Source organism: Chiloscyllium punctatum, chromosome 7 (assembly GCF_047496795.1).
Source record: "Chiloscyllium punctatum isolate Juve2018m chromosome 7, sChiPun1.3, whole genome shotgun sequence".
NCBI lineage: Eukaryota > Metazoa > Chordata > Chondrichthyes > Orectolobiformes > Hemiscylliidae > Chiloscyllium > Chiloscyllium punctatum.
In genome coordinates this window covers 20987422-21011518 of record NC_092745.1, presented here as the reverse complement: position 1 = coordinate 21011518, position 24097 = coordinate 20987422, and the positions used below count along the sequence as shown (strand labels likewise).

Below are 24097 nucleotides of genomic sequence, written 5' to 3'. Positions count from 1 at the left end.
GAGTAACACATGCACACTGAGAGAGACACCTACAGGCTGCACTAAGTAACACACTCACACTGAGAGAAGACACCTGAAGGCAGCACAGAGTAACACACGCACTCTGTGAGACAGGATTTGGAGATGCCGGTGTTGGACTGGGGTGCACAAAGTTAAAAATCACACAACACCAGGTTTTAGCCCAACAGGTTTAATTGGAAGCACACTAGCTTTCAGAGCAACGCTCCTTCATCAGGTGATAGTGGAGGGCTCGATCGTAATACAGAATTATGATCGTAACACAAATCATGACAAAATCTGTGTTACAATCGAACCCTCAACTGTCACCCGATCAAGGAGCGGAGCTCTGAAAGCTAGTGTGCTTCCAATTAAAACTGTTGGACTATAACCTGGTGTTGTGTGATTTTTAACTGAGTAACACACTCAAACTGAGAGAGACACCTCCAGGTAGCACTAAGCATCACATGCACTCTGTGAGACAGGCAGCACAGGAATAATGTGATCAAGGATAGTCAGCATGGTTTTGTGAAGGGCAGGTCGTGCCTCACAAACCTCATTGAATTCTTTGAGAAGGTGACCAAGGAAGTGGACGAGGGTAAAGCAGTAGTGGTGGTGTACTTGGATTTTAGCAAGGCGTTCGATAAGGTACCCCATGGCAGGCTAATCCAAAAACTACGGAGGTATGGCATTGAGGGTGCATTAGAGATTTGGATTAGGAATTGGCTGGCTGGAAGGAGACAGAGGCTAGTAGTTGATGGCATAGGTTCATCTTGGAGCGCAGTTACTGGCTGTGTTCCACAAGGATCTGTTTTGGGAGCATTGCTGTTTGTCATTTTTATAAATGACCTGGAGGAGGGGCTTGAAGGCTAGGTGAGCAAGTTTGCGGAAGACACGAAAGTCGGTGGAGTTGTGGACAGCGAAGAAGGATGTGTCAGGTTACAGCGCAATATAGATAAGTTGCAGAGCTGGGCAGAAAGATGGCAAATGGAATTCAATGTCGCTAAGTGTGAAGTCATTCACTTTGGTAGGATTAACAAGAAGATGGATTACTGGGCTAATGGTAGACTACTTGGTAGTGTGGATGAGCAGAGGGATCTTGGTGTCCATGTACACAGATCTTTGAAAGTTGCCTCCCAGGTAAATAGTGCTGTGAAGAAGGCATATGTTGTACTGGGATTTATTGGTAGAGGAATTGAGTTCCGGAGCCCTGAGGTCATGTTGCAGTTGCATAAGACTCTTGTGCGGCCCCATCTGGAGTATTGTGTGCAGTTTTGGTCGCCATACTATAGGAAGGATGTAGAGGCATTGGAACGAGTGCAGAGGAGGTTTACCAGGATGTTGCCTGGCATGGTAGGAAGATCGTATGAGGAAAGGCTGAGGCACTTGGGACTTTTCTCATTGGAGAAAAAAAGGTTTAGGGGAGATTTGATAGAGGTGTACAAGATGATTAGAGGTTTAGATAGGGTTGACAATGAGAACCTTTTTCCTCGTATGGAATCAGCTGTTACTAGGGTACACAGCTTTAAATTAAGGGGTGGTAGGTATAGGACAGATGTTAGGGGTAGATTTTTTACTCAGCGGGTTGTGAGTTCATGGAATGCCCTGCCCGTAGCAGTGGTGGACTCTCCCTCTTGATAGTCATTTAAGCGGGCATTGGACAAGCATATGGAGGTTAGTGTAGGTTAGGTCGGCTTCGGTCGGTGCAACATCGAGGGCCGAAGGGCCTGTACTGCGCTGTATTTTTCTATGTTCTATGTTCTATGTTCACTGAGTAACACACTCACACTCCATGCGACGGATAGGTGTCTCCCCAAATGTGGGTGTATTACTGAATGCTGTCTGTGGGTGTCTCTCTGCATAACACACCCACACTCAGAGAGACATCTACAGGCAGTATGAGGTTAAACACTCACACTCAGAGAGACACACTCAGCCAACAATGTCTGTGATTGGCTGAAGATTGTTTCAGGGGCTATCCGACAGAAGCAGAGATTGCACAGTTCGATCCCATCAGCTGGTCCTCGACCATCAGAGTGAAGAGGAAATACATCAGATTGTACTTATTGAGTCCTAACAATTTTCAGCTTCTGTTCTTTTTGGAATCTACATAAATTCCTGATTAAAGGGATCATTTGAAAATGACTGATGTTTGAGAATTGAAATTGATTGACAGGCCAAGTAACCAATTGTGACAATGACCTGCTGAAATATACTCAGAGGTGCGGGGGGGGCGGGGGGGGGGGGGAGGAGGAGGTCAGTTATTTTCAAAGCACGCAGAGACAGAGACTGAACCTTCACTTTTATTCCCTTTTCCACATTACATTGACAGAAAGAAACAACTGCAATTAACAGTCCAGAAAGAGGAAGCTGCTCAAATTCACAGCCACAATGGACCTTGAGGAAAACACTTGGAGAGATTTTCTCAACAACATGAGAATCCTGTCCCTTTAATCAGTGATAAAACCTTAAATTGGAACTGACAGCTGAGCAGGAAGGAGATCTGGTTTACTGAAGCAGAGACTTCTGAGGTTCACGTTGTTTTGTACAGCTGACATCACAAGACAATCCTGTCCCCATCAAAAACTCCCAGGACAAGGACGGTATGAGGTCTGACACAGTGTAAAGCTCTCTTGCCGCTACCCCAATGATCTGCTTTAACATCCAAACCTCAGAAGTGTCTCTGAGCCAGTCCCAAGAAGGAAGAGAGTTGAAATTCAGTGCTGACAATGACCAGCCCTGTTCTATTTAAAGTTGTGTCTCCTCTGTGGACTGTCTCAAAACTCTACACACATTCTGATCTCCTGATGCTCTTGCTGAGGGGAGAGGGGAGGGTCACGTGGGTGAGGGCACAGGAGAAGCGAGCGTTGGACTCCCAGTCAGACCCAGTGAGGGTCAGCAGGCTGCTGACACTGTAGGTGCTGTCCGAAGCTCGCAGGTAGTTGCTGGTCTGAACCCCGTCCGAAATCACTGCACCGTCCTTCTTCCACTGCACCTCCAGCTCATCGGGATAGAAGTGATTGGCAAGGCACACCAGGGTGGCAGTGCCCTTGGCATTGACCTGCTCCGGGGAGGGAGGCAGCAGGGTCAGCTTGGGCTGAGAGTTGTCACGGCCTGAAAGACAAGAGAAACAAATTTAATCCCTGCCACTGGAAGGGAATTCAACCCTTCACTGTCCATACAATCTTTTTGAACATTTGTCGTCAGTACAGAATAAACGCAACAAACGACCAGGCATTGTTCAAATTGCTTCTTGGGATGTGAGCGTCACTGGCAGGGCCAGTATTTATTACCCATCCCTCACTGCTCCAGAGAAAGTGATGGTGAAGCAGCAGAGAGAGAAGGGACAGTTTTGGACCATTGTTTATAAAATCAATGTGGACAGGTGGAAGGGCTGTCAATGGGGGAGCATTTTCGTGACAGTGATCAGAACTCAGTGAGATTGAGAGTAGGGATGCAAATGGAGAAACATGGAGCAAGTGTAAACCTTTTCATTTTTCTCAACTGTGTGGTGTTTTGGAAAAGGTGGATCGGAACAAGCGGCATTGTGGGAAATCAGTGTCAAGACAATGGGTGTCCTCGAAGGACGAGACAGAGATTGTTCAGAATCTGTTCCCACAAAGAGTAAGGGTGTGACTTCCAGATCTAGACCAAATGAACAAGAGGATTGGGGGTCATGTACTGACATGGATTGGGAACTGGTTGGCAGACAGGACAGAAAGAGTCAGTGTTTATCTGAATGACAGGTAATTACAACTTAGGGTGCCACAGGGGTCAGTCTTTGATACTCAGTTATTCATAAATTATAATAATACAATCATCGAGTCAGAGAGACCCAAAAGGCCCATCAGCCCATTGTGTCCATACTGGTCATAAAACAACAACCCAATAATTCTCATCCATTTTACTAGCATCAGGGAATTAGATGCAGTATGTGTACAATAAAGAATTTGATATAGTTCTTCGGATTAAAGGGATCAAAGAATTTGGGGAGAAAGCAGGAACAGGGGACAGTGTTGGATGATCAGCCATGATCATATTGAATGGTGGAGCAGGTTTGGGGCCCGAATGGCCTACTGCTGCTCCTGGTTTGGATATTTCTATCTCTTTCTCAGATAATGAAGGAATGTCTCTTGTCAATTTGAAGCTGCAAGTCAAATGTTTGGGGAGGTGGAAGATGTGGCCATGGTGATTAATGCGGGTCAGTAAGGTGGTAAGAAGACACATGGGATAAACTGTTCTTCATTTTCGCTTGATGGATTGAGGGCATTGCTGGATTGGCAGCATTTATTGCCCATCCCTAATCACCCAGAGGGCAGTTTAGAGTCAACCACATTACTGTGGGTCTGGGGTCACATGGTAACGATGGCATTTTCCTTCCCTAAAGGACATCAGGGAATCAGATGGCTTTTTCCTGACAATCAACGATTGTTTCATGGTCGACATTACAATCTAAATTGCAGACTTTTTTGATTGAATTTGAATGCCACCATCTGCTGGATTCTAACCCTGGTCCCCAGAACATTATCTCGATCTCTGGATTAACAGTTCAGCGATAATACCATTAGGCCATCACCTCCCTTATCTCATTATTGGTTGACAGCGAAAGCAAGGAGTTTGTTTATTCTGGAACTGTAGAAAAGCCCAGTTAGAGAACAGTGAGAGAACAGTGTATGGTTCTGGTCACCACATTACAGGAAGGATGGGATTCCATTGGAGATGGGGACAAATGAGGAGTTTGTCTGGAATGGGGACTTTGAGCTTTGAGGAATGATTTGTTTGGCTGGGAGTGTTTTCTTTGGAACAGAGGTGGCCGAGGGGAGATTTGATTGTGGTGTGTAAAATGATGAGGGGCCTGGACAGAGAGGGTAGGAAGGACTGATTTCCACCAGCACAGAGGGCAATAATCATGGGGAGAGATTGAAATCAGTTGGGGGCAGGATTAGAGGGGAGTTGAGGGTATTTGTTTTCACCCAGAGGCCGGTGGGATGTGTGACTCACTGCCTGAAAGGGTGGGAGAGGCAGAAACACTCATCACATTGAGAAAACACCTGGATATTCACTTCAAACAGTGAAACCTCAGGAGTTATGGAGCAAGAGCTGGAAAGTGGGATGGAGCTCGATACCTCTTTAACAAACATCCGATCACCCACAGATCAGGGGAACTTTATCCGAGAATATTGGAGCAGAATCGGATCCACACACTTCGGGAACGAGTCACATTGGGGTTTCTGTGTAGAATGTCAGCGAGAAGGGGACATGAAAAGTCCTTGGTTGGTAGGATTAGGGAAAACCCAAAGGCTTTCTATCGGTATGTCAGGAATAAAAGGATGACTAGGGTAGGTATCGGTCCAGTCAAGTATAGTAGTGGGAAGTTGTGTGTGGAGGTGGAGGAGATTGGAGAGACACTAAATCAATACTTTTCGTCAGTATTCACTCAGGAACAGGACACTGTTGCTGATGCGAATATTGAGTCACAAGTGATTAGAATGGATGGCCTTGAGGTACGTAGGGAAGACGTCTGGGGAATACTGGAAACGATGAAAATAGATAAGTCCCCTGGGCCTGATGGCATTTATCCTAGGATCCTCCGGGAAGCTAGGGAGGAGATAGCGGAGCCATTGGCCTTGATTTTTATGTCGTCGTTGTCTATGGGAATAGTGTCAGAAGACTGGAGGATAGCGAATGTGGTCCCCTTGTTCAAGAAGGGGAGCAGGGATCGCCCGAGTAACTATAGGCCAGTGAGTTTCAATTCTGTTGTGGGCGAAGTCTTAGAGAGAATTGTAAGGGATAGGATTTATGAACATCTGGATAGGAATAATGTGATCAAGGATAGTCAGCATGGTTTTGTGAAGGGCAGGTCGTGCCTCACAAACCTTATTGAATTCTTTGAGAAGGTGACCAAGGAAGTGGACGAGGGTAAAGCAGTACATGTGGTGTATATGGATTTTAGCAAGGTGTTCGATATGGTACCCCATGGCAGGCTAATGCAAAAACTACGGAGGTATGGCATTGAGGGTGCATTGGAGGTTTGGATTTGGAATTGGCTGGCTGGAAGGAGACAGAGGCTAGTAGTTGATGGCATAGCGCAGTTACGAGCGGTGTTCCACAAGGATCTGTTTTGGGAGCATTGCTGTTTGTCATTTTTATAAATGACCTGGAGGAGGGGCTTGAAGGCTGGGTGAGCAAGTTTGCGGATGACACGAAAGTCGGTGGAGTTGTGGACAGCGAAGAAGGATGTGGCAGGTTACAGCGCAACATAGATAAGTTGCAGAGCTGGGCAGTAAGGTGGCAAATGGAATTCAATGTAGCTAAGTGTGAAGTCATTCACTTTGGTAGGAGTAACAAGAAGATGGATTACTGGGCTAATGGTAGACTACTTGGTAGTGTGGATGAGCAGAAGGATCTTGGTGTCCATGTACACAGATCTTTGAACGTTGCCACCTAGGTAAATAGTGCTGTGAAGAAGGCATATGGTGTACTGGGCTTTATTGGTAGGGGAAATGAGTTCCGGAGTCCTGAGGTCATGTTGCAGTTGTATAGGACTCTGGTGCAGCCTCATCTGGAGTATTGTGTGCAGTTTTGGTCGCCATACTACAGGAAGGATGTGGAGGCATTGGAACGAGTGCAGAGGAGGTTTACCAGGATGTTGCCTGGCATGGTAGGAAGATCGTATGAGGAAAGGCTGAGGCACTTGGGACTTTTCTCATTGGAAAAAAGATGGTTTAGGGGAGATTTGATAGAGGTGTACAAGATGATTAGAGGTTTAGATAGGGTTGACAATGAGAACCTTTTTCCTCGTATGGAATCAGCTGTTACTAGGGGACACAGCTTTAAATTAAGGGGTGGTAGGTATAGGACAGATGTTAGCGGTAGATTTTTTACTCAGGGGGTTGTGAGTTTATGGAATGCGCTGCCAGTAGCAGTGGTGGACTCTCCCTCTTTATGGTCATTTAAGCGGGCATTGGACAAGCATATGGAGGTTATTGGGCTAGTGTAGGTTAGGTCGGCTTTGGTCGGCGCAACATCGAGGTACTGCGCTGTATTTTTCTATGTTCTATGTTCTATGTTCTATGTTCCAGATTACATTTCAAACCTTACTGCACAGTGCTGGGCTGAGGGCAAGGGTGAGACTGCAAAGAGTCCCAGTGTCCTTTGGGTCACTGCTCCTCGTGACCCCATGCCCCCGGAAGGTGAGAGTGCACAGACAATGGGTGAATGTCCGGATCAGGAGACTTCAATCTTAAATAAAGACTTGTATTTGTGTCGCACCTGTCCCCAACTCAAGATGTCCCAATGGATCTTTCCAGCAGACTGTGCACAGCGAGATCCCAAACACAGTATGATAAATAGCAGAGAAATAGATTTTCAGTGATTTTGATTGGGGGATAAATATTGATCAGGGACACCAGGGGGATCTGCCTGCTCTTCATCCAACAGTGCCATGGAATGGCATCTTTCACAACTGAAAGACTGCCAGTTCATCCAAAAAAAAAAGAATAGTTCACTGAAAGTGAAGTTGCAGATCGGTGGGGGGAGGAGGGGGGTGGGGGAGGTGGGGGGTAGTGACAAAGTCATTTGGTTTGCTTTCCTTTATTGGTCAGTCCATTAGTATTGGAGTTGGGAGCTGTTGCGGCTGTACAGGACGTTGGTGAGGGCACTTTTGCAAAAATTCTGTGTGCACTTCTGGTCTCCCTGCTGTAGGGAAAATGTTGTGAAACTTAAAATGGTTCAGAAAAGATTTACAAGGATGCTGCCAAGGTTGGAGGGTTTGAGCTATCGGGAGAGGCTGAATATGCTGACGCTGTTTTCCCTGGATCATTGCAGGTTGATGGGTGACCGTATAGAGGTTTATAAAATCATGAGGGGTACAGATAGGGTGAATAGAGAAGATCTTTTCTCCAGAGTGGGGGAGTCCAGAACTGGAGGGCATAAGCTGAAGGTGACAGGGGAAAGATTTAAAAGGGACCTAAGGGGCAACGTTTTCATTCAGAGGGTGTTAAATGTGTGGAATGAGCTGCCAGAAGAAGTGGTGAAGGCTGGTACAATTACAACATTTAAAAGGCATGCATATGTAAATAGGAAGAGTTTAGAGGGATATGGGCATCAATCCAGCCCTTAATATTTCAGGCTCTTCCAAAGACATTTCCAGACAGTTTTGTTTGACAAGCAGTCACAGTTGCAACGTCAGGAACGTGGCAGCCAGTTTCTACACAGTAAGATCCAACTGGAAGCAAGGAGATCAAAAAGCATTGATGATGTTGGATTAATGATAAATATTGGCCTGATTAGATTCCCTATAGTGTGGAAATAGTAGTTCAGCCTGACAAGTCCACATCAACCCTCCGAACAGCAGCCCAATGAGAAACCTTCCGTACATTTACTCCTGACTATTTCACCTAACACTGTAGGCAATTTAAAACGGCCAATTCACCTGACCTGCACATCTTTGGACAGTGGGAGTAAACCAGAGCACATGGGGGAAACCCACACAGACACAGGGAGAATGTGCAAACACCATACAGACAGTTTCCCAAGGACAGGAATTAAACCCGGGTCCTTGGTGCTATGAGGTAGCAGTGCTACCCACTGAGCCACCATGCCTGAAGTCAACCCAACGATAAAGTAATTTGGTTCACTTGGATAGAAAATGAGAAAACAGAAGGTGAAGGAGACGGTACGATTGCTGGTTAGCGATGGGATTGATTGTTACCAGAAAATAAAAGATAGGGACGGATTTTTTCAATATCAAAGGAAGTAAAGAAGTGCAGAGAAAATCAATAACAGAACAAACTTAAAGATTTTGCAACTAAATGCACAAAACATTCTGAATAAGGTAGACAAAGTTTTGCCATAAATCGAGGTAAATTGAGTGTCCAAGGAATTTAAACTAGTTAAAGTGGAAAAGGGCTCAGGAGAGGTTATTCAAGTTTCTAGAAGACGTACGAGGACAGAGAGTACAGAAAGGAACAAGAATCGAACATCAAGCCCAGCAGATAAGAGGACAATAATGAGAAGGAGGGCAGTCAATGCAGGACTGAGGGTGTTGTACTTAAATACACACAGTATACACAATGAGCTGGTAGTTCAGATTGATACTGGCAGGAACGATGCTTTGGGTATCACAGAGACATAGCTGTAAGGGGAACCCGGCTGGGCACTAAATATCCAAGGATACATGTCCTATCAAAAGGACAGGTAGGTGGTCAGAGGGGGAAGAATTGCCCTGTTAGTGTGAAATAAAATTCAATCAATAGCAAGAAGTGATAGAGAGTCAGAAGTTATAGAATCTGTGTGCGTAGAGTTCAGGAACCGCAATAAAGAATCTGATGCAGGTTATGTCCAGTTCTGCAAACAGTAATCAGGGTGTGGGGAATAAAATCAATCAGGATACAGAAAAGTCATGAACTAAATGTCATTGTAGACCTCAATGGATAGATGGACTGGGTAGTGCGTCTAAAGAAAAGGATTTCAAGGAATATCTACGAGATTGTTTTTGGAGCATCTTGTGGTTGAGCCACTATGGAACAGGCAGGTCTGGATTCAGTGATGTGTAATGAGGTAAACTTGGGTAGTGAGTTTAAGGTGAAAGTATCTCTGTGGATAAGGGACCATAATATGATGGAATTCCCCCTGTCGCTTGAGAGGGAGAAGCGACAATCAGATTGAACAGTATTTCAGTTGAGTAAAGGGAACTACAAAGACATGAGGAAGGAGCTGGCCAGAGTTGATTGGAAGGGGAGCCGAGCAGGTAAGATGGTGGGGCAGCAAACAGCAGAGTTTCTGGGAGTCATTCAGGAAGTAGAGTAGGAATTCATCCCAAAAAAGAAAAAAAAGACATACTCAGGGGAGGACAAGGCAATCACGGCTGATGAGGGAGGTCTAGGACAGCATAAAAGCAAAAGAAAAGGCATCCAATGTAGTGGAGAATAGTGGGAAGTCAGAGAAATAGGAAGTCTTTAAAAACCGATAGAGGATAACGAAAAAAGCATTAAGGGTGGAGAAGGTGAAATGTGGGTGTATGCTCGCCAGTAATACTAAAGAAGATTGCAAGAATTTTAGCAGACATAGAAAAAGGAAGAGGGAGGCAAAAATAAACATTGGATCACTGGAAAATGAGGTTGGAGAAAGAATAGTAGGAAATGATGGAATAGCCGAGGAATTGAATCGGTACTTTGCATCAGTCTGCACCATGAAAAACACCAGCAGCATTCCAGTACTTCAAGATTGTCAGGGGGCAGAGGGGAGTGTAGTGTCCATCACTAAGGAGGAGGTACTGGGGAAGCTGAAAGGTCTGAATATGGATAACTCACCCAGACTGGATGAACGACACCCATGTGTTCTGAAGGTGATCACTGAGGAGAGTGTGGAGGCATTGGTGATGATCTTTAAGGAATCAATGGTTTCAGGGTGTGGAGGTGGAGATTTGGTGGGGGTAAGGGATAAGAAAATGGCTCACATACCAACCCTGTTTAAGAAGGGAGGGAGGTAGAAGATGGTACATTATAGGCCACTTAGCCTGGACTCAGTTGTTGGTAAGATTTTAGAATTCAATTTAGGGATAAAATTGCAGAGGACTTGGAAGTGCAATGTTAAAATACGGCTGAGACAACACGTTTTCATCAAGGGGAGGTCATGCCTGGCAAATCTGTTAGAATTCTTTGAGGAGGCAATGAGCCAGTCAGATAAAGGAGAGTCCGAGGAAGTAATGTATTTGGATTTCCAGAAGGCATTTGACGTCAGATAAGCACCCATAGTGTTAGGGGCAATGTACTGGCATGGACTGAGGACTGGGACTGGCAGGTTGGTATAAAGCAGAGAGTAAGGAAAGATGGCAGCTGGTGACGAGTAGAGTTCTGCATGCATCAATGTTGGGAACATAACTATTCACGTTATACATTAACAATCTGGATGAAGGAAGTGAAGACATTGTTGCTAAGTTTGCAGGTGACATGAGATACGTGGAGGGACAGGTAGTGTTGAGGAAGTGGGAAGGTTGAAAAAGGTCCTGGAGAGGCTCTGGGAGCTGGCAAAGAAGGGGAAGATAGAATACAATGTGTTACAGTGTAAGGGTATGCACTGTGGAAGGAAGAAGAGATGCAAAGACTGTTTGCTAAATGCGGAAAGCCTTTGGAAATCTAAAGCAGAAACCTCATTCAGGTTTCTCTTCAGGTTAACAGGCAGGTCCAGTTTGTGCTTGGGAAGGCAAATGAAATGCTAGCATTCATTTCAATAGGACTAGAATGCAAGAACAGAGATGCACTGCTGAGGCTGTGTAAGGTTCTGGTCAGACTGCATTTGGAATACTGTGGGCATTTTCGGACACATGTTCTAAGAAACAATGTGCTGGCATTGGAGGGGTTTACAAGAATGATCCTGGGGATGAAGGGCTTGTCATATGAGGCGTGTTTGAGGACTCTGGGTCTGTACTCAATGGAGTTTAGAAGGATGAAGAGGGATCTTAATGAAATTTACTGAATTCTGATAGGCCTGGATAGAGTGGATGGGGAGAAGATGTTTCCAAAAACAGCAGAGACTCGGTAACCAAGGCACAGCCGCAGAATGAAGGGCCGACTCTTTAGAGCTGAGATGAGGAGGAATTTCTTCAGCCAGAGGGTGGAGAATCTGTGGAACTCATTGTTACAGAGGGCAGTGGAGGCCAAGTCACTGAGTGTATTTAAGACAGAGAGAGATAGGTTCGTGATTGTTAAGGGGATGGAAAGTTCCTGTGGAGCAGACAGGAGAATGGGGGTGAGAAGCATATCTGCCAAGATCAAATGGCAGAGCAGATTCAATGGGCTGAATGGCTGTTTTCTGCTCCTATTTCTTAAAGTCTTCTGGAGAGTTTCCCCAAAACCCTGGAACACTGAACCCACTGGACGGTGAGCCCTGCTGTAGCTGTTTACTATCAGAACATTGTCAACAGATAACCAAAGAGTGGAGAGAGTGTGCATTTAGGTGGGAAATTCAGAATGCTTCCCAGCTCCTAGAATGCGATGAGAGCAGGAAGTATGGTCAGTGACAGCAGTTGGAGCTCCGGGTTCTGGAGCTTGAGCAGCAGCTGGTGTCAGTGCGGAGAGTCCGTGAGGCTGAGAGCTCCGTGGAGAGAACGTTTCTAGATGTGGTCACTCTGCAGCTTCAGAGTATGCAGGGAAAGCGGGAATGGGGGAGCAGCAGACAGTCCAAAAGGACCAAGCAGCTAGTACTGGAATCCCCTCAGTGCATCCCACTCTCCAACCAGGATTCAGTTCAAACTCCTGATGAGAATGATGGTTCATCTAGGGAGTGCAGCCAGAGCCAAGTCCCTGGCACCACGGTGGGGGGTTCAGCTGTACAGGGGGGCACAGGTAGGCCTGGAAGAGCGATACTGAGATGAAATTCGAGAGTGAGGACAATCGATAGGTGTCTCTGCAGCTGCAGATGGGAATCCAGGATGGTGTGTTGTCTCCCTGGTGCCAGGGTCAAGGATATCACTGAGCGGCTGCAGAGCACCCTGAGGGGAGAGGGGGAACAGACAGCAGTCGTAGACCACATTGGTCCCAGTGATGGATGGAAAAAAAGGAACATGGACCTGCAGTCAGAAGTTCGGGAGCTCTGGAGGGAATAAGCAGCAGGAACTCAAAAGTAGGAATCTCCGGATTACTCCCAGTGCCGCACGCAGGTGAGAATAGAATCAGGAGGTGAACACAGGTGACTGTGAGGCTGGAAAGAGGAACCCTGAGGGACTGCATTAGACCCTTGTGAGGTGGTTTACTAGTGCTATTAGAGAGGGTTTAAACTAACTTGGCAGAGCTGTGGGAGCCAGGAGGGAATGTCAGAGAGGACCACAAAAGAACACAGAATCCTCAGTGCAGTCAATAAGGCACATCCCAGTGGGAAGGATGTGGAGGAATACAAATGCATGAATTTACAGAGACCTGGAAATATGATAGAGTTGTTATAAATGGGCGGGGGGGGTGGTCTTTAGTTTCTGAATATAGACTAGGATAGTAGCAGTGTGATGGGCAGGGAGAGCCCAGAATTGTGAGAGTGTGTTCAGGTGAATTTTCAGGTGGTATCGGTGGCTCAGTGGTGGCTCAGGTGGGGTGGCACGGTGGCTCAGTGGTTTGTACTGCAGCCTCACAGTGCTAGGGTCATAGGTTCGATTCCAGCCTTGGATGACTGTCTGTGTGGAGTTTTCACATTCTCCCTGTGTCTGCATGGGTTTCCTTTGGGTGTTCTGGTTTCCTCCCATGGTCCAAAGATGTGCAGGTCAGGTGAATTAGCCATGCTAAATTGCCCATAGTGTTATATGCATTACTGACAGGGAAATGGATCTGGGTGGGTTACTCTTCGGAGGATCGGTGTGGACTTGTTGGGCCGAAGGGCCTGTTTCCACACTGTACATACGCTAATCTAATTATTGGCAGCGAAGAAGGCTGTCTAAGAATACAATGGAATCTTGACCAACTGGACCAGTGGGCTGAGGAATGGCAGATGGAGTTTAACTGAGATAAATGTGAGTGCTGTATTTTGGTAAGACACAAGAGATGGGTGAGATCCCAAACAAATATTTCAGGTCAGTATTTGTTGTGGAGAAAGCTAGGGAATTTGGAAAAATAGTGATGTCTTGAAAAGAGATCACACACAAGAGAGGAGACGGTCAAGATCTGAAAACACATAAAGGTCGTAGATAAACCGGGTCATGTGTATCCCAGAACATTGTGGGAAACTAGGGAAGAGACTGCTGGGCCCCTTGCTGAGAAATGTGTATCACTGACAACCATGGGTAAGGTGCTGGAGAACCAGAGAGGTTGGCTAATGTTGTGCCATTTTTTAAGAAAGACGGTAAGGAAAAGCCAGGGGAACCATAGACCAGTGAGCCTGATGTCAATGCTGGGAAAGATGTTGGAGTGGATTCTGTGGGATAGGATTTACATTCTTTGGATAATCTATGTGGTTTTATGCATAGGAAATCATGTCTCCTGAATTTGATTGAGGAGGTGACAACGAAGATTGATAAAGACAGAACAGTAGAAATAGTCTGTATGGACTTCAGTAAAGTTTTTGACAAGGTTCCACATGATAGATTGGTTAGTAAGGTTAGACCACATGGGATCCAGGGTGAGTGAGCCGTTGGGATAAAAGAAAAATTAGATTGAAGAGAGGACACAGAGAGTGGTGGGAAAAGGTTGCTTTTCAGACTGGAGATCTGTGAATAGCTGTGTGCCACGAACATTGGTGCTGGGTTCACTACTTTTATCATTTAAAGAAATGATTTGGATGTGAATATAGGAGTTACAGTAAACTTGTAGATGATATCAAAATTGGTGAGATAGTGGATAGTAAAGAAATTCATCTCAGGGTACAGCGGGACCTTCATCAGATGGGGCAATGGCTCGAGGTGTGCCAAATGGAGTTCAGTTTAGATAACTGTAGGATGTTGCATTTTGGAAAGGCAACCCAGGGCAGAACTTATACAGTGGTAGGGCCCTGTGGGGTGTTGCTGAACAAAGAGACCTCAGAGTGAAGATGCAAGTGCGTTATTACTTGAAAGTGTGGTCACAGGTAGACAGGGTGATGAAGAAGTTGTTGGGTACACTTGCCTTTATTGGTCACTGCTTTGAGTATAGGAGTTGGGACATCATGTTGCAGCTATACAGGAGATTAGTGAGGCCACTTTGGAAATAGTGTGAACAATCATGATCACCTCGCAAGAGTAAGGATGCTGTTAAACTTAAAAAGCTGCAGAAAATACTTACAAGAACATGGCCAGGAATTGGAGGGTTTGAGCTATAGGGAAAGGCTGAAGAAACTGGGCCTATTTTTCATGCAGCATCTAAGGCCTAGGGGTGACCTTATAGATGGTTATACAATCATGAGGGGCATGGACAGGGTTATATCCAAGGCCTTTTCCTTGGGAAAGGGAGTCCAAACAAGATGGCATAGATTTAAGGTGAGAGGCAAAATATTCAAAAGGGACCTGAGGGGTAACTAGTCACACAGAGGGTGGTGTGTGTCTGGATCGAGCTGCCAGAGAAAGTCTTGGAGGCAGATACTATTACAGCATTTAAAACGCATTGGGATGGGTACATGAATAGGAAGGGTTTTGAGGGATGGAAGCCAAATGCTGGTTAATACGATGAGGTCAGTTTAGGATATCTGGTTATCATGGACAAGTTGAACTGAAAGGTCTGTTGACTCCATGACTATGAGAGGCTGGAAAAGTCGAGACTTTGTATTCTGACGCATAAGAGTCTGAGAAGTGAACTTATAGATGTTTATAAAATCATGAGGGCCATAGGAAATGTGAATAATTCAGGAAGGAGGTGAAGTTTTGTAGAAATGGCAAAAAAATTCCTGAAGATCATTCCAGGGATGAGGAATATCAGTTATACAGATTGATTGGAGAATTTGGGACTGTCTTCTTAGGAGAAGGCTGAGAGGAGATTTGTTTGAGGAATTAAAACCAGGAGGGGCCTGGACAGAGTAAATAGGGAGAAAATGTTTCCAACTGAGAAGGGATTGAGACTGAGAGACCACAGATTGAAAGTAATTAGTGAAAGTAACAAAAGTGAGATGGGGAACAACATGTTCAGCCAGTGAGTTGGTTAAGGTGTGGAATGCACTGCCTGACAGTGGGGTGGAGGCAGCTTCAATTGAAACATTCCGAAGGGAATGAGACTGTTATTTGAAAAGGAACAATGTGCAGGGTGACAGGGAGAAGGCAGGAGAATGACACTCAGTGAATTGCTCATTCAGAGAATCAGTACAGACAGGATGGGTGGAATGGCCTCCTTGTGCACAGTAACAATTCTGCGATTGTGTGATTGAGCAGACTTAAAGCTGGGGGAGGTGGGAGCTCGGTGTCTCACTGTGCTGCTGCTGCTGCTGCTGCTGCTGCTGCTGCTGAGGTCAGTGAGATCAGAGACTGAGACAGGGAGCCAGAGCTCACATCAAACTCTGCCCGTGTCCGTCACACTGAGACTGACAGGAGGATACTCACTGATTTCACTCCATGCTGCAGGAATGGGACCACAGGCTGCAAATGGACAGAGCTCCTTCACACGGTGAGTAAAACTGACTGACTTATATCTTGCTGTTTAAAGGGGGCAATGGGACTAAAGAAATACAGCTGGACACCCTGTTAGACACAGTGCTCCTCAATCAACCATTTCATTCACTGAAGCTCCCCACTAACACCTTCAACAATTCAGCAACTGTATTTTAGAAAGTGTGTTTCAGTATTGACAGGGTTAATAACGGAGGATTGAGATTTACTTACTCAGTCTGAGCTTGGTTCCTTTACCGAATGTGAACCACAGTGAGAGTTCCCAGTGCAGAGGCTGTCCAAAAACCTCTCCTCTCTGCTTCCCCCAATCACTCTTAACCTCTCCCTGTCTCCCAGTCTCTCGTTCACTCTCAAATTCTTTCTGCCCCTCTCTGTCTCTCTCTCATTCATGTGTCTTTCTGTCTCTGTCTCTCTCTGTGTCAAGCTGGGCTTGGGAGCTTTATGAAATTTATTTTTCGATATTAAATCTTCACGCGTGGCCATGGAGTGTAAGAGGGAAACTTGATGCCTTCAAGTGAGTGGTGGACAGCACAGGGACTGGAGTGTGTAGTGGACAATGACAATCCCAGCATGGGGTAATTTGTTCAGTTTCATTTATATCTATTTGTGGACGTGTCAGTTCAGACTGTGTGTCCATTATTATACATTTTATATAACTGATTCATGTGTCAGGGCACGAGGTGGTGCTGTGTGTCTTGAGGTTTTTGTATGGCTTTGTATCACTGTGTAGAGTGTAGCTGCCATAGTTGTTCTGACAATAATAGTCAGCGACATCCTCATTCTGAATGTTGCTGATTGTCAGGGTGAAACTGGTCCCTGATCCACTGCCGGTGAATCGATCAGAGACTCCTGTGAATCGATTTGTTGCATAATAGATCAGGAGAGAGGGTTTCTGACCTTCTCGCCGCTGGTACCAAGCAAGGTAGCTGCTAATACTTTGACTGGCCGTACAGGTGATGGTTGCGGTCTGGCCCAGTCTCACTGACAGCACCGGGGGAGACTGGGTCATGGTGAAGTCCCCATTGATACCTGAGGGGTCAGAGAGAAACACAGTGAAGTCAGAACTGTCACAGAAAGAGCCGGTCAAATGAGAGATTGTCGGAGACACTGAGCATTGCTCTTGTTTCAACATTTTCCCTTCAATCACAAGTCAGTGGAATTGGAGTGAAATGGAGAGCAGCTAAAGACTCAAGTATAAGGAAAGAGTTTTGTACCTGCGACACAGAATGCCAGGGGCCAGATCAGCTGGATGTGTGAAATCATGGTGTGTGCTCCTGTCCCTGTGCCTGGTTCCTGATAAACTCTCTCTTCACTGGGCGCTGCTTTATAAAGCTGCAGCCTGTGAGAGTCTGACTGGGTGTTCCTCAGTATGTAAATGGCAGGAGGCAGAGAGAGCCACGTCAGCCCCTCACACTTCCTCTTCTCTCTCTCTCTCTCTCTCTCTCTCTCTCTCATCCTTCCTTTTCATACTTCCTTTCTCCCTTTTCCCTTTTTTCTCTTTCTCATCTTTCTCGTGTATGTATTGATGTTATTCGTTTACTTTCTCCCTCTCTTTCTATTTCCGTCTCCGTCTCTGTCTTCTCCCAATTATATAACCATTTATATCTTTCCCTTTTTCCATGTATGTTTGACACTCTGTTTATCTCCCTTTCCTTCTGTGTTGGTTGGTCTCTCTCTCTCTTTCGTATCATTCATTTTTCCCCTTCACTTATATTACTAACTATTTCCTCACTCATGCTCTCCTTATACCATCAAACTCTAATTGCCTCACTCTATCTTTGTCTGTCTCCCTCCCTCCGGTCGCTCTCTAACTGATCTCTATAACAGGCGTTATTCCAGGAAAATGGAACAGTGAGGTCTGGGGCAGCAATTAAATGCCTCGCCATCTCTCACTCAATCTCACAATGTACACTTGCGGTCTCTCTCTCTCTCTTTCTCTCTCTCTCTCTCATTCTCTCTCATATATCTTCTGTTTCTCTCTCAATCAGAAGTTCAATGACGTGATAGCATTTAATAAGTCTGTACTGGTCATCAATGCTCTAGCAACATCAATCCCAGCTTGGCATTGAGGGAGAGGATCAGCCATGGTCATATTGAATAACAGAGCCGACTCACAGGGCCAATCCCTAACCCTAACCCTAACCCTAAACCTAACCCTAACCCTACTCCTGCTCTCTGTTTCTATCTCTGTATGTCTGTGTAATCTCTAATCTCTGCCCCTGGATATTGATCCCTCTATTCATGGAAAAAGTTGCCTTCCTGTCCACTCTATCCCTGCCCCTCATAATCTTTTTGCCCTTCAGCAGGTTCCCTCTCAAACTTCACTGCTCCAAGAAAAAGAATCCTGGCCTTTCCAATCCTTCCTCATAGCTCACACCCTCCTGGGAAATCTTTGCACCCTCTTGAGTACAGTCATATCCTTCTCATAATTTGGTGACCAGGACCTGTCTGCATGTCTGTCTATCTCTTTCACTGGATTGCCTTTACTCTTTGTCTCACACCTACTCTGTCTCTCTCTCTGTCTCTCTCTCTCTGTCCGATCTCTCTAAGTCTCACTGTCTCATACTCTATCTTGCTCTATCTCTATTCTTCAACCCCACCATCTCTGCCTCTCTCTACCACTCTCTCTCCCCCCTTAACTCATCTTACACTGCCTGAGACTCTTTATCCCGCTCTCTCTCACTTTCACACCCTGTCCTTCTATGTCACTCTCGCCAACAATCTCTCTCTCTCCCCCTCTCACTCACTCTGTCTCCCTCTCTCTGTATTGCTCCAGCTCTACCTCACGAATGGATGTTAACCCTTGACACCAGGAGTATGTCTACTCCGAGAATAAAGCCCCATTTCCCACATTGACCAGGGTTTGGCCTCTCTCAGGAAGATGGTCAGATTCTTGTGAAATGAAGGGCAATTCTGTGCTCTTGGCCTATTCTTACTGGTGACTGGTTTGTACACAAACCTCATTCCATGAAAGCCCAGCAGAGACAGGACATCCTCAGGCCATCAGTGTGAGCTGGAGGGATAGGACAGGCTCTGACCCATTGACCCATCCTGTCCATTCACAACATATTCCAATCCTTTCCCCTCACCTTCCCCTTCCAGTGTTAAGCTCCAGTTTTACTGGTATAAGGATTGGACTTTCACACATTTACTATAGAAAGGAAATGGGCCTCACACTCACTACGGTATTCATGTCCCACTGGATTGTCCATTGGAGACCAGTAAGCATGGAATTGATTCCCACTGAACTCTCCAGTAGAGACCATTAAACATCGGCCTCTTTGCCACTGGAGCCTCCAGTGGAGACCAGCAAAAATCGGTCTATTTCCCACTGAATACTCCAGAAGAGACTAGTTAACATAGACCTTGTTCCTGCTGGGCCCTCCAATAGAAACCAGGAGAGAAAGGCCTCCATTTCTTTGATCTCTCCAGTCCAGATCAGTAAATATGGACCAGCTTCAAATTGGACTATCCAATACAGACCAGTAAACATGTGACTCTTTGTGACTGGATCCTCCAATACAGACCAGTAAACAAGGAGGATATCATTGCCTTAGCAAGATTGAACTTCAGAATGAGGAGCAGGAATAGGTAATTCAGCACTTCAAGCCCGTTTGCTCTTTCACATGATCATGGCTGATCTTAACCTCCTCTCCACTTTCCAGACTGCTCCCAATTGCCCTCTAGCCTGCTTTTCATCAGAACAATATCTGTTTCTTTCTTGAATCTGTTGATTGATTCTGCCTCTACTGTACTTGAAGAAGAGGGGGAGTGGGGAGGGGGATGGGAGAGCTGGGGTTGGGTGTTGCGCACTGACTTCAACAGATTCGCAACCCTCTGAGAGAAGTAGTTGGAATGGAACAGATTCCATACAGTCTGGAACCAGGCCATTCAATCCAACAAGCCCACACCGAGCCTTCAAAGAGAATTCCACCCAGAGCCAATCCGGAACCCTTTCCCTGTAACCCACATTTCCCATGACTAATGAATCTAACCTGCACTTTCCTGGACACTGTGGCTAAATTAGCATGGCCAATCCTCCGAATGTGGACATCATTCGACTGTGGGAGGAAATCGGAGCACGCAGATAAAACTCTCACAGACAGGGGGAGAATGCACAAACTCCATGCAGTCGCCCGAGGGTGGAACCGAACCTGGATCCCTGGCACTATGAGGCAGCAGTGCTCACCACAGCACCACTGCACCACCTGTAGTTTCACTTCACCCCAGTTTTAAACATACCTCCTCTCACTCTATATCTGTGACCTATTGTTCAAGACTGGCCCACAAGAGGGAACATCTGTTCCATGCCTGCCCAATCAATCCCTTTTGCATCTTACATACTTCACTCAGATTCTCCCTTCATACGACTGAATTCCAGCGAGTACGAAATCTAGCTCTTCAACCTTTCCTCATATGACAGCCCTTTCATCCCAGGGATCAGTCTGGTGAACATCCTCTGAACTTCATCCAGTGCCACCATATCCTTCACCAAGGAAGGTGACCACAACTGGACACAATGCTTCAGATGTGGTCTCACCAATGCCTCATAGAATTGTAACAATATTTCTTTATTTCTGTAATCGAGTCCTTTTATATTAAATACCAAGATTCCAATTGCTGCAAGAAATGCCAACATTCCAATTCCATGGGACTCAATTGGAACCTCTAACAGAGATCAGGAAACATGTGCTTCCATCCCACTGGACTGTCCAATGGACATCAATAAGCCTGGGCCTCTTTCCCACTGGACCCTTCAGTATTGGAGCTTCAAATCCGAAATACTCTCCATCACATAGGTCTCTTATTTCAAACTCCACAACATTGTCCTTCTCTGCTCTACATCAGCCCCTTGACCACAGAAACTCTTATTCCTGCTCATCCCACCTCCAAACTCCATCATTCTGATGTCCTCTCTCAGCTTACTCCATCTGTGCTCCATAAAATCCAAATTGTGTGAAATGAAGTGGCCCCTTCCCTGTCTCACACCAAGGAGGAGATGGACAGATTTGATATTAGTAATTAGTTGAAAGTTTACGGAGAGTGGATGTGGTCAGAATTGGTCAAATTGATGACGGCTCCTGCAGTTGAAGATCCTGCTGGCAGGCTCGAGCCTTTTGCACACAGAATGGAGACGTGTGTATGGTAGAAATATATAGTACAGCTCCACAGAACTAAACCTCAGCATCAGATGTCCCTCAGGAGGTGAGAGAGAATGTTCAGGGTCCTGAGCGCAATTTCCCAGACCAGGCAGTTTGCCTCCCAGTGAATGAATGAGGTGCCAGTTTGGAGCCCAAGTTAGGGGCAGTCTCTACTGTGGACCCAGGTCTACAAGGAGCAGCTGGAGATCGAGCTGAAAAGGAAAGATTTGCTGTGTTATTGGGAGAGAGGGGGGCAGTGGGAATAATTGGATCACTCACAGACACGATGGGCTGAATGGCCTCCTCGTGGGCGAGGGGGAGCAGATTTAGGACTGAATAGAGAAGGAACTTCTTCACCCAGAGGGTTGTGAATCGATGGAGTTACCCGCCCAGTGAAGTGGTTGAGGTTTCCTCATTAAATGATTTTCAAGCGAAGGCAGGTAATTTTTTGAACAGTAAACGAATCAAGGGTTTTGGTGAAAAGGTGGGGTCGGGGGAGCTGAGGCCATGAAAAGATCAGCCATGATCTTACTGAATGGCAGAGCAGATCGAGAGGCCAGAGAGCCTGCTCCTGCTCCTAGTTTTAATGTTCTTATGTGCTGTCAGATTCCAGGGAGTGCAGACAGTTCACAGTTTTTCCCCATCTCAGTAACAAATGTCCAGCTGCTCCGAGCTCCTTCTTTCACTTCCTCTTTTGGTGAAGTTTCAACCTTGCGACCTGACAGTCTTTGCAGTTATTTTTTACACTGGGGCTTTCTGCTGTGGTCAGAATCTCTAAGAATAAGTGTCCAATCAGTGACAATCACAGCAGCTCAGAGCAGTCAGGACTGAGGAGCCAGGCTCACTGGGAAACATATTGGGAAGATGAAAGCCATCCTCTTCAGCTCCTGGTACAAACTCCATCCCTCTCCCTGAGCACTGTCTGCTGCTCAACCAGACTCTTGACAAAAACAGAATACCTCAGCAGATCAGGTCGCATCTGGGGTAAGAAATCAGAGTTAACCTTTTGGGTAAAGATGAGTTCAAGTATGATACATTTATAAAACTGCGCCACATCTTTATATAATTTTTGGTCTATAAAACACCTGATTCTGGATGCCTGTGGACAGTTGGACAATTTCCAAATCCCCATGGCCCTGTCATGGAAATCTGGTGTGCTCCTCACAATATTTCCTTATGATAGCTGGGTGGTACCACTAGCCAATGTCTAACCAACTATTCTTCATCTGGGGGTCCATGGAGGGGGCGGGGCGCGGGGGTGTCTCCACTTTCTCATCAGTGCTCCATTCTGAAGATAATAGCATTCTGAAACCCCTCCAGCCTCGACCTCAGTATGAACTGACAGTGCTCATTTATTTCATTCGGGATCTGCTTTTTGGATCTGCTGTAATTAGGGACATCATAGCAAACACTCCACCTGGATTATCTTCACCCTTTTGGAAAGTTTCAGCGATCCTTTCACTTGCTGTGATGTCACAACAGCCCTTATTGATGGATTTTGTTTAACCATTGCCCTGGTTACCTCACACGATGGAGAGAGAACAGGAACCTGTTCCTATCATTAATCTGTTTCTTGGCCCTCCTTTGGACATTCTGCAATCATTGGGGAAGATACTGCCTTTAATCCTGACAAAACATTCCCCAGAAGGAAATCAACTCCCTCAACAGGGAATGTTTTCCCCACTCTGACAATTACGTCTCCTGATAACAAATCACATTCCAGTTGTACTTTTCAAGTGGAAGTGGAATATATTCTCCACCAATCCCATTGATGAACACCTTAGAATCCATCGAGCTCTCTGGAGGGAAAATCAATTCTTTCTCCAGTAAAAGTGATTGTGTTGCTCCTGTATCTCTCAGTTTGATTCTGGGTTTAGCTGAAGATAAAGCAGTCACCATTCCTTTTGATAAAAGTCCTGTCCACCTCTCATCTACCTTCCAACTTACTTTACTAATGACAGAACTCACCTCCAGCCTTTTTGTTATAGTTACAACTACAACCTGCTCCATGGGATTATCTGTTTGCATTCCCTCCTTTGACTCATTTTTAAAAACTCCCATAAATCTCCTGGGTCTACCTCACAGCTTGCAAGATTCCATACGCACATGGCTCACCTTATTCCAAGAGAATAATTTAAACTTCTGATCATCACTTCCACCCACAGCAATTTCTCAATCTGAAGAGTAGTTCTCGGGCTGTTCCCTACTGTCCATTCTCTCCTCTGGCTACCTGCCTTCCACACACTCTCCCAATTTTTATTTTTCTGCCATTTTGGGCCTGATGGGAATAAGGTTTCTGGATTGATCTCCCATCATGTGACTTCTCCACCTCCTGATGCTGCTTGGCTTGTTGTGCTCTTCCAGCCTCCTGTTTGTCTGCTTTGGATTCCAGCATCTGCAGGATTTTGGCTTTAATGAAGTCTATAATCATTAGCCATTCTCGCTGCTTGTCATGCTGTTGTTCCCCTTCATGAATTCTGATTCTAGAAGGGAAAGTAGTTTTAAATCCTTCTCAGAGAATAATTTCTCCAACAACATTGTAAATGTTCTCAGCCTTTAATGCTCTTTTCCACCTGTTAACATTATTTTGCTGAACTCTCTCAAACGCAGTCGAAGTTTGTGGAGACTGTTTCTGTAAGTTCTGAAACATCTGTCTGTATGTTTCTGGGATCAATCCATATGTGCTTTTCACCATTTAACTTCCTCGTGATCCTGAGAATGTTCCTCTCGCAGGGATATAGAAACTTCTTGTGCTTCCCAAGTTCATTTTGCATGGGCAAGGTCCATTGTTTTTCCTCACCTCACTTGTTTAAATATCTTCTCAAAAGACATGAAAAATGCCTCCTTCTCTTCATAGTCACAGAATCATACAGCAAACAAACAGGCCGTTCTGCCCACCATGTCAATG

General features: G+C 45.6%; 1 gene segment (V, D, J or C); it reads right to left on the bottom strand.

The window, feature by feature from the left end:
• Nucleotides 1–2313: 2313 nt before the first annotated feature.
• On the bottom strand, nucleotides 2314–17327 carry LOC140479543 (immunoglobulin kappa constant-like). The segment is given in 3 exon segments: nucleotides 2314–3111; nucleotides 16946–17077; nucleotides 17263–17327. Coding segments are annotated over 3 exon segments (510 nt in total).
• Between the last annotated feature and the right edge of the window lie 6770 nt (nucleotides 17328–24097).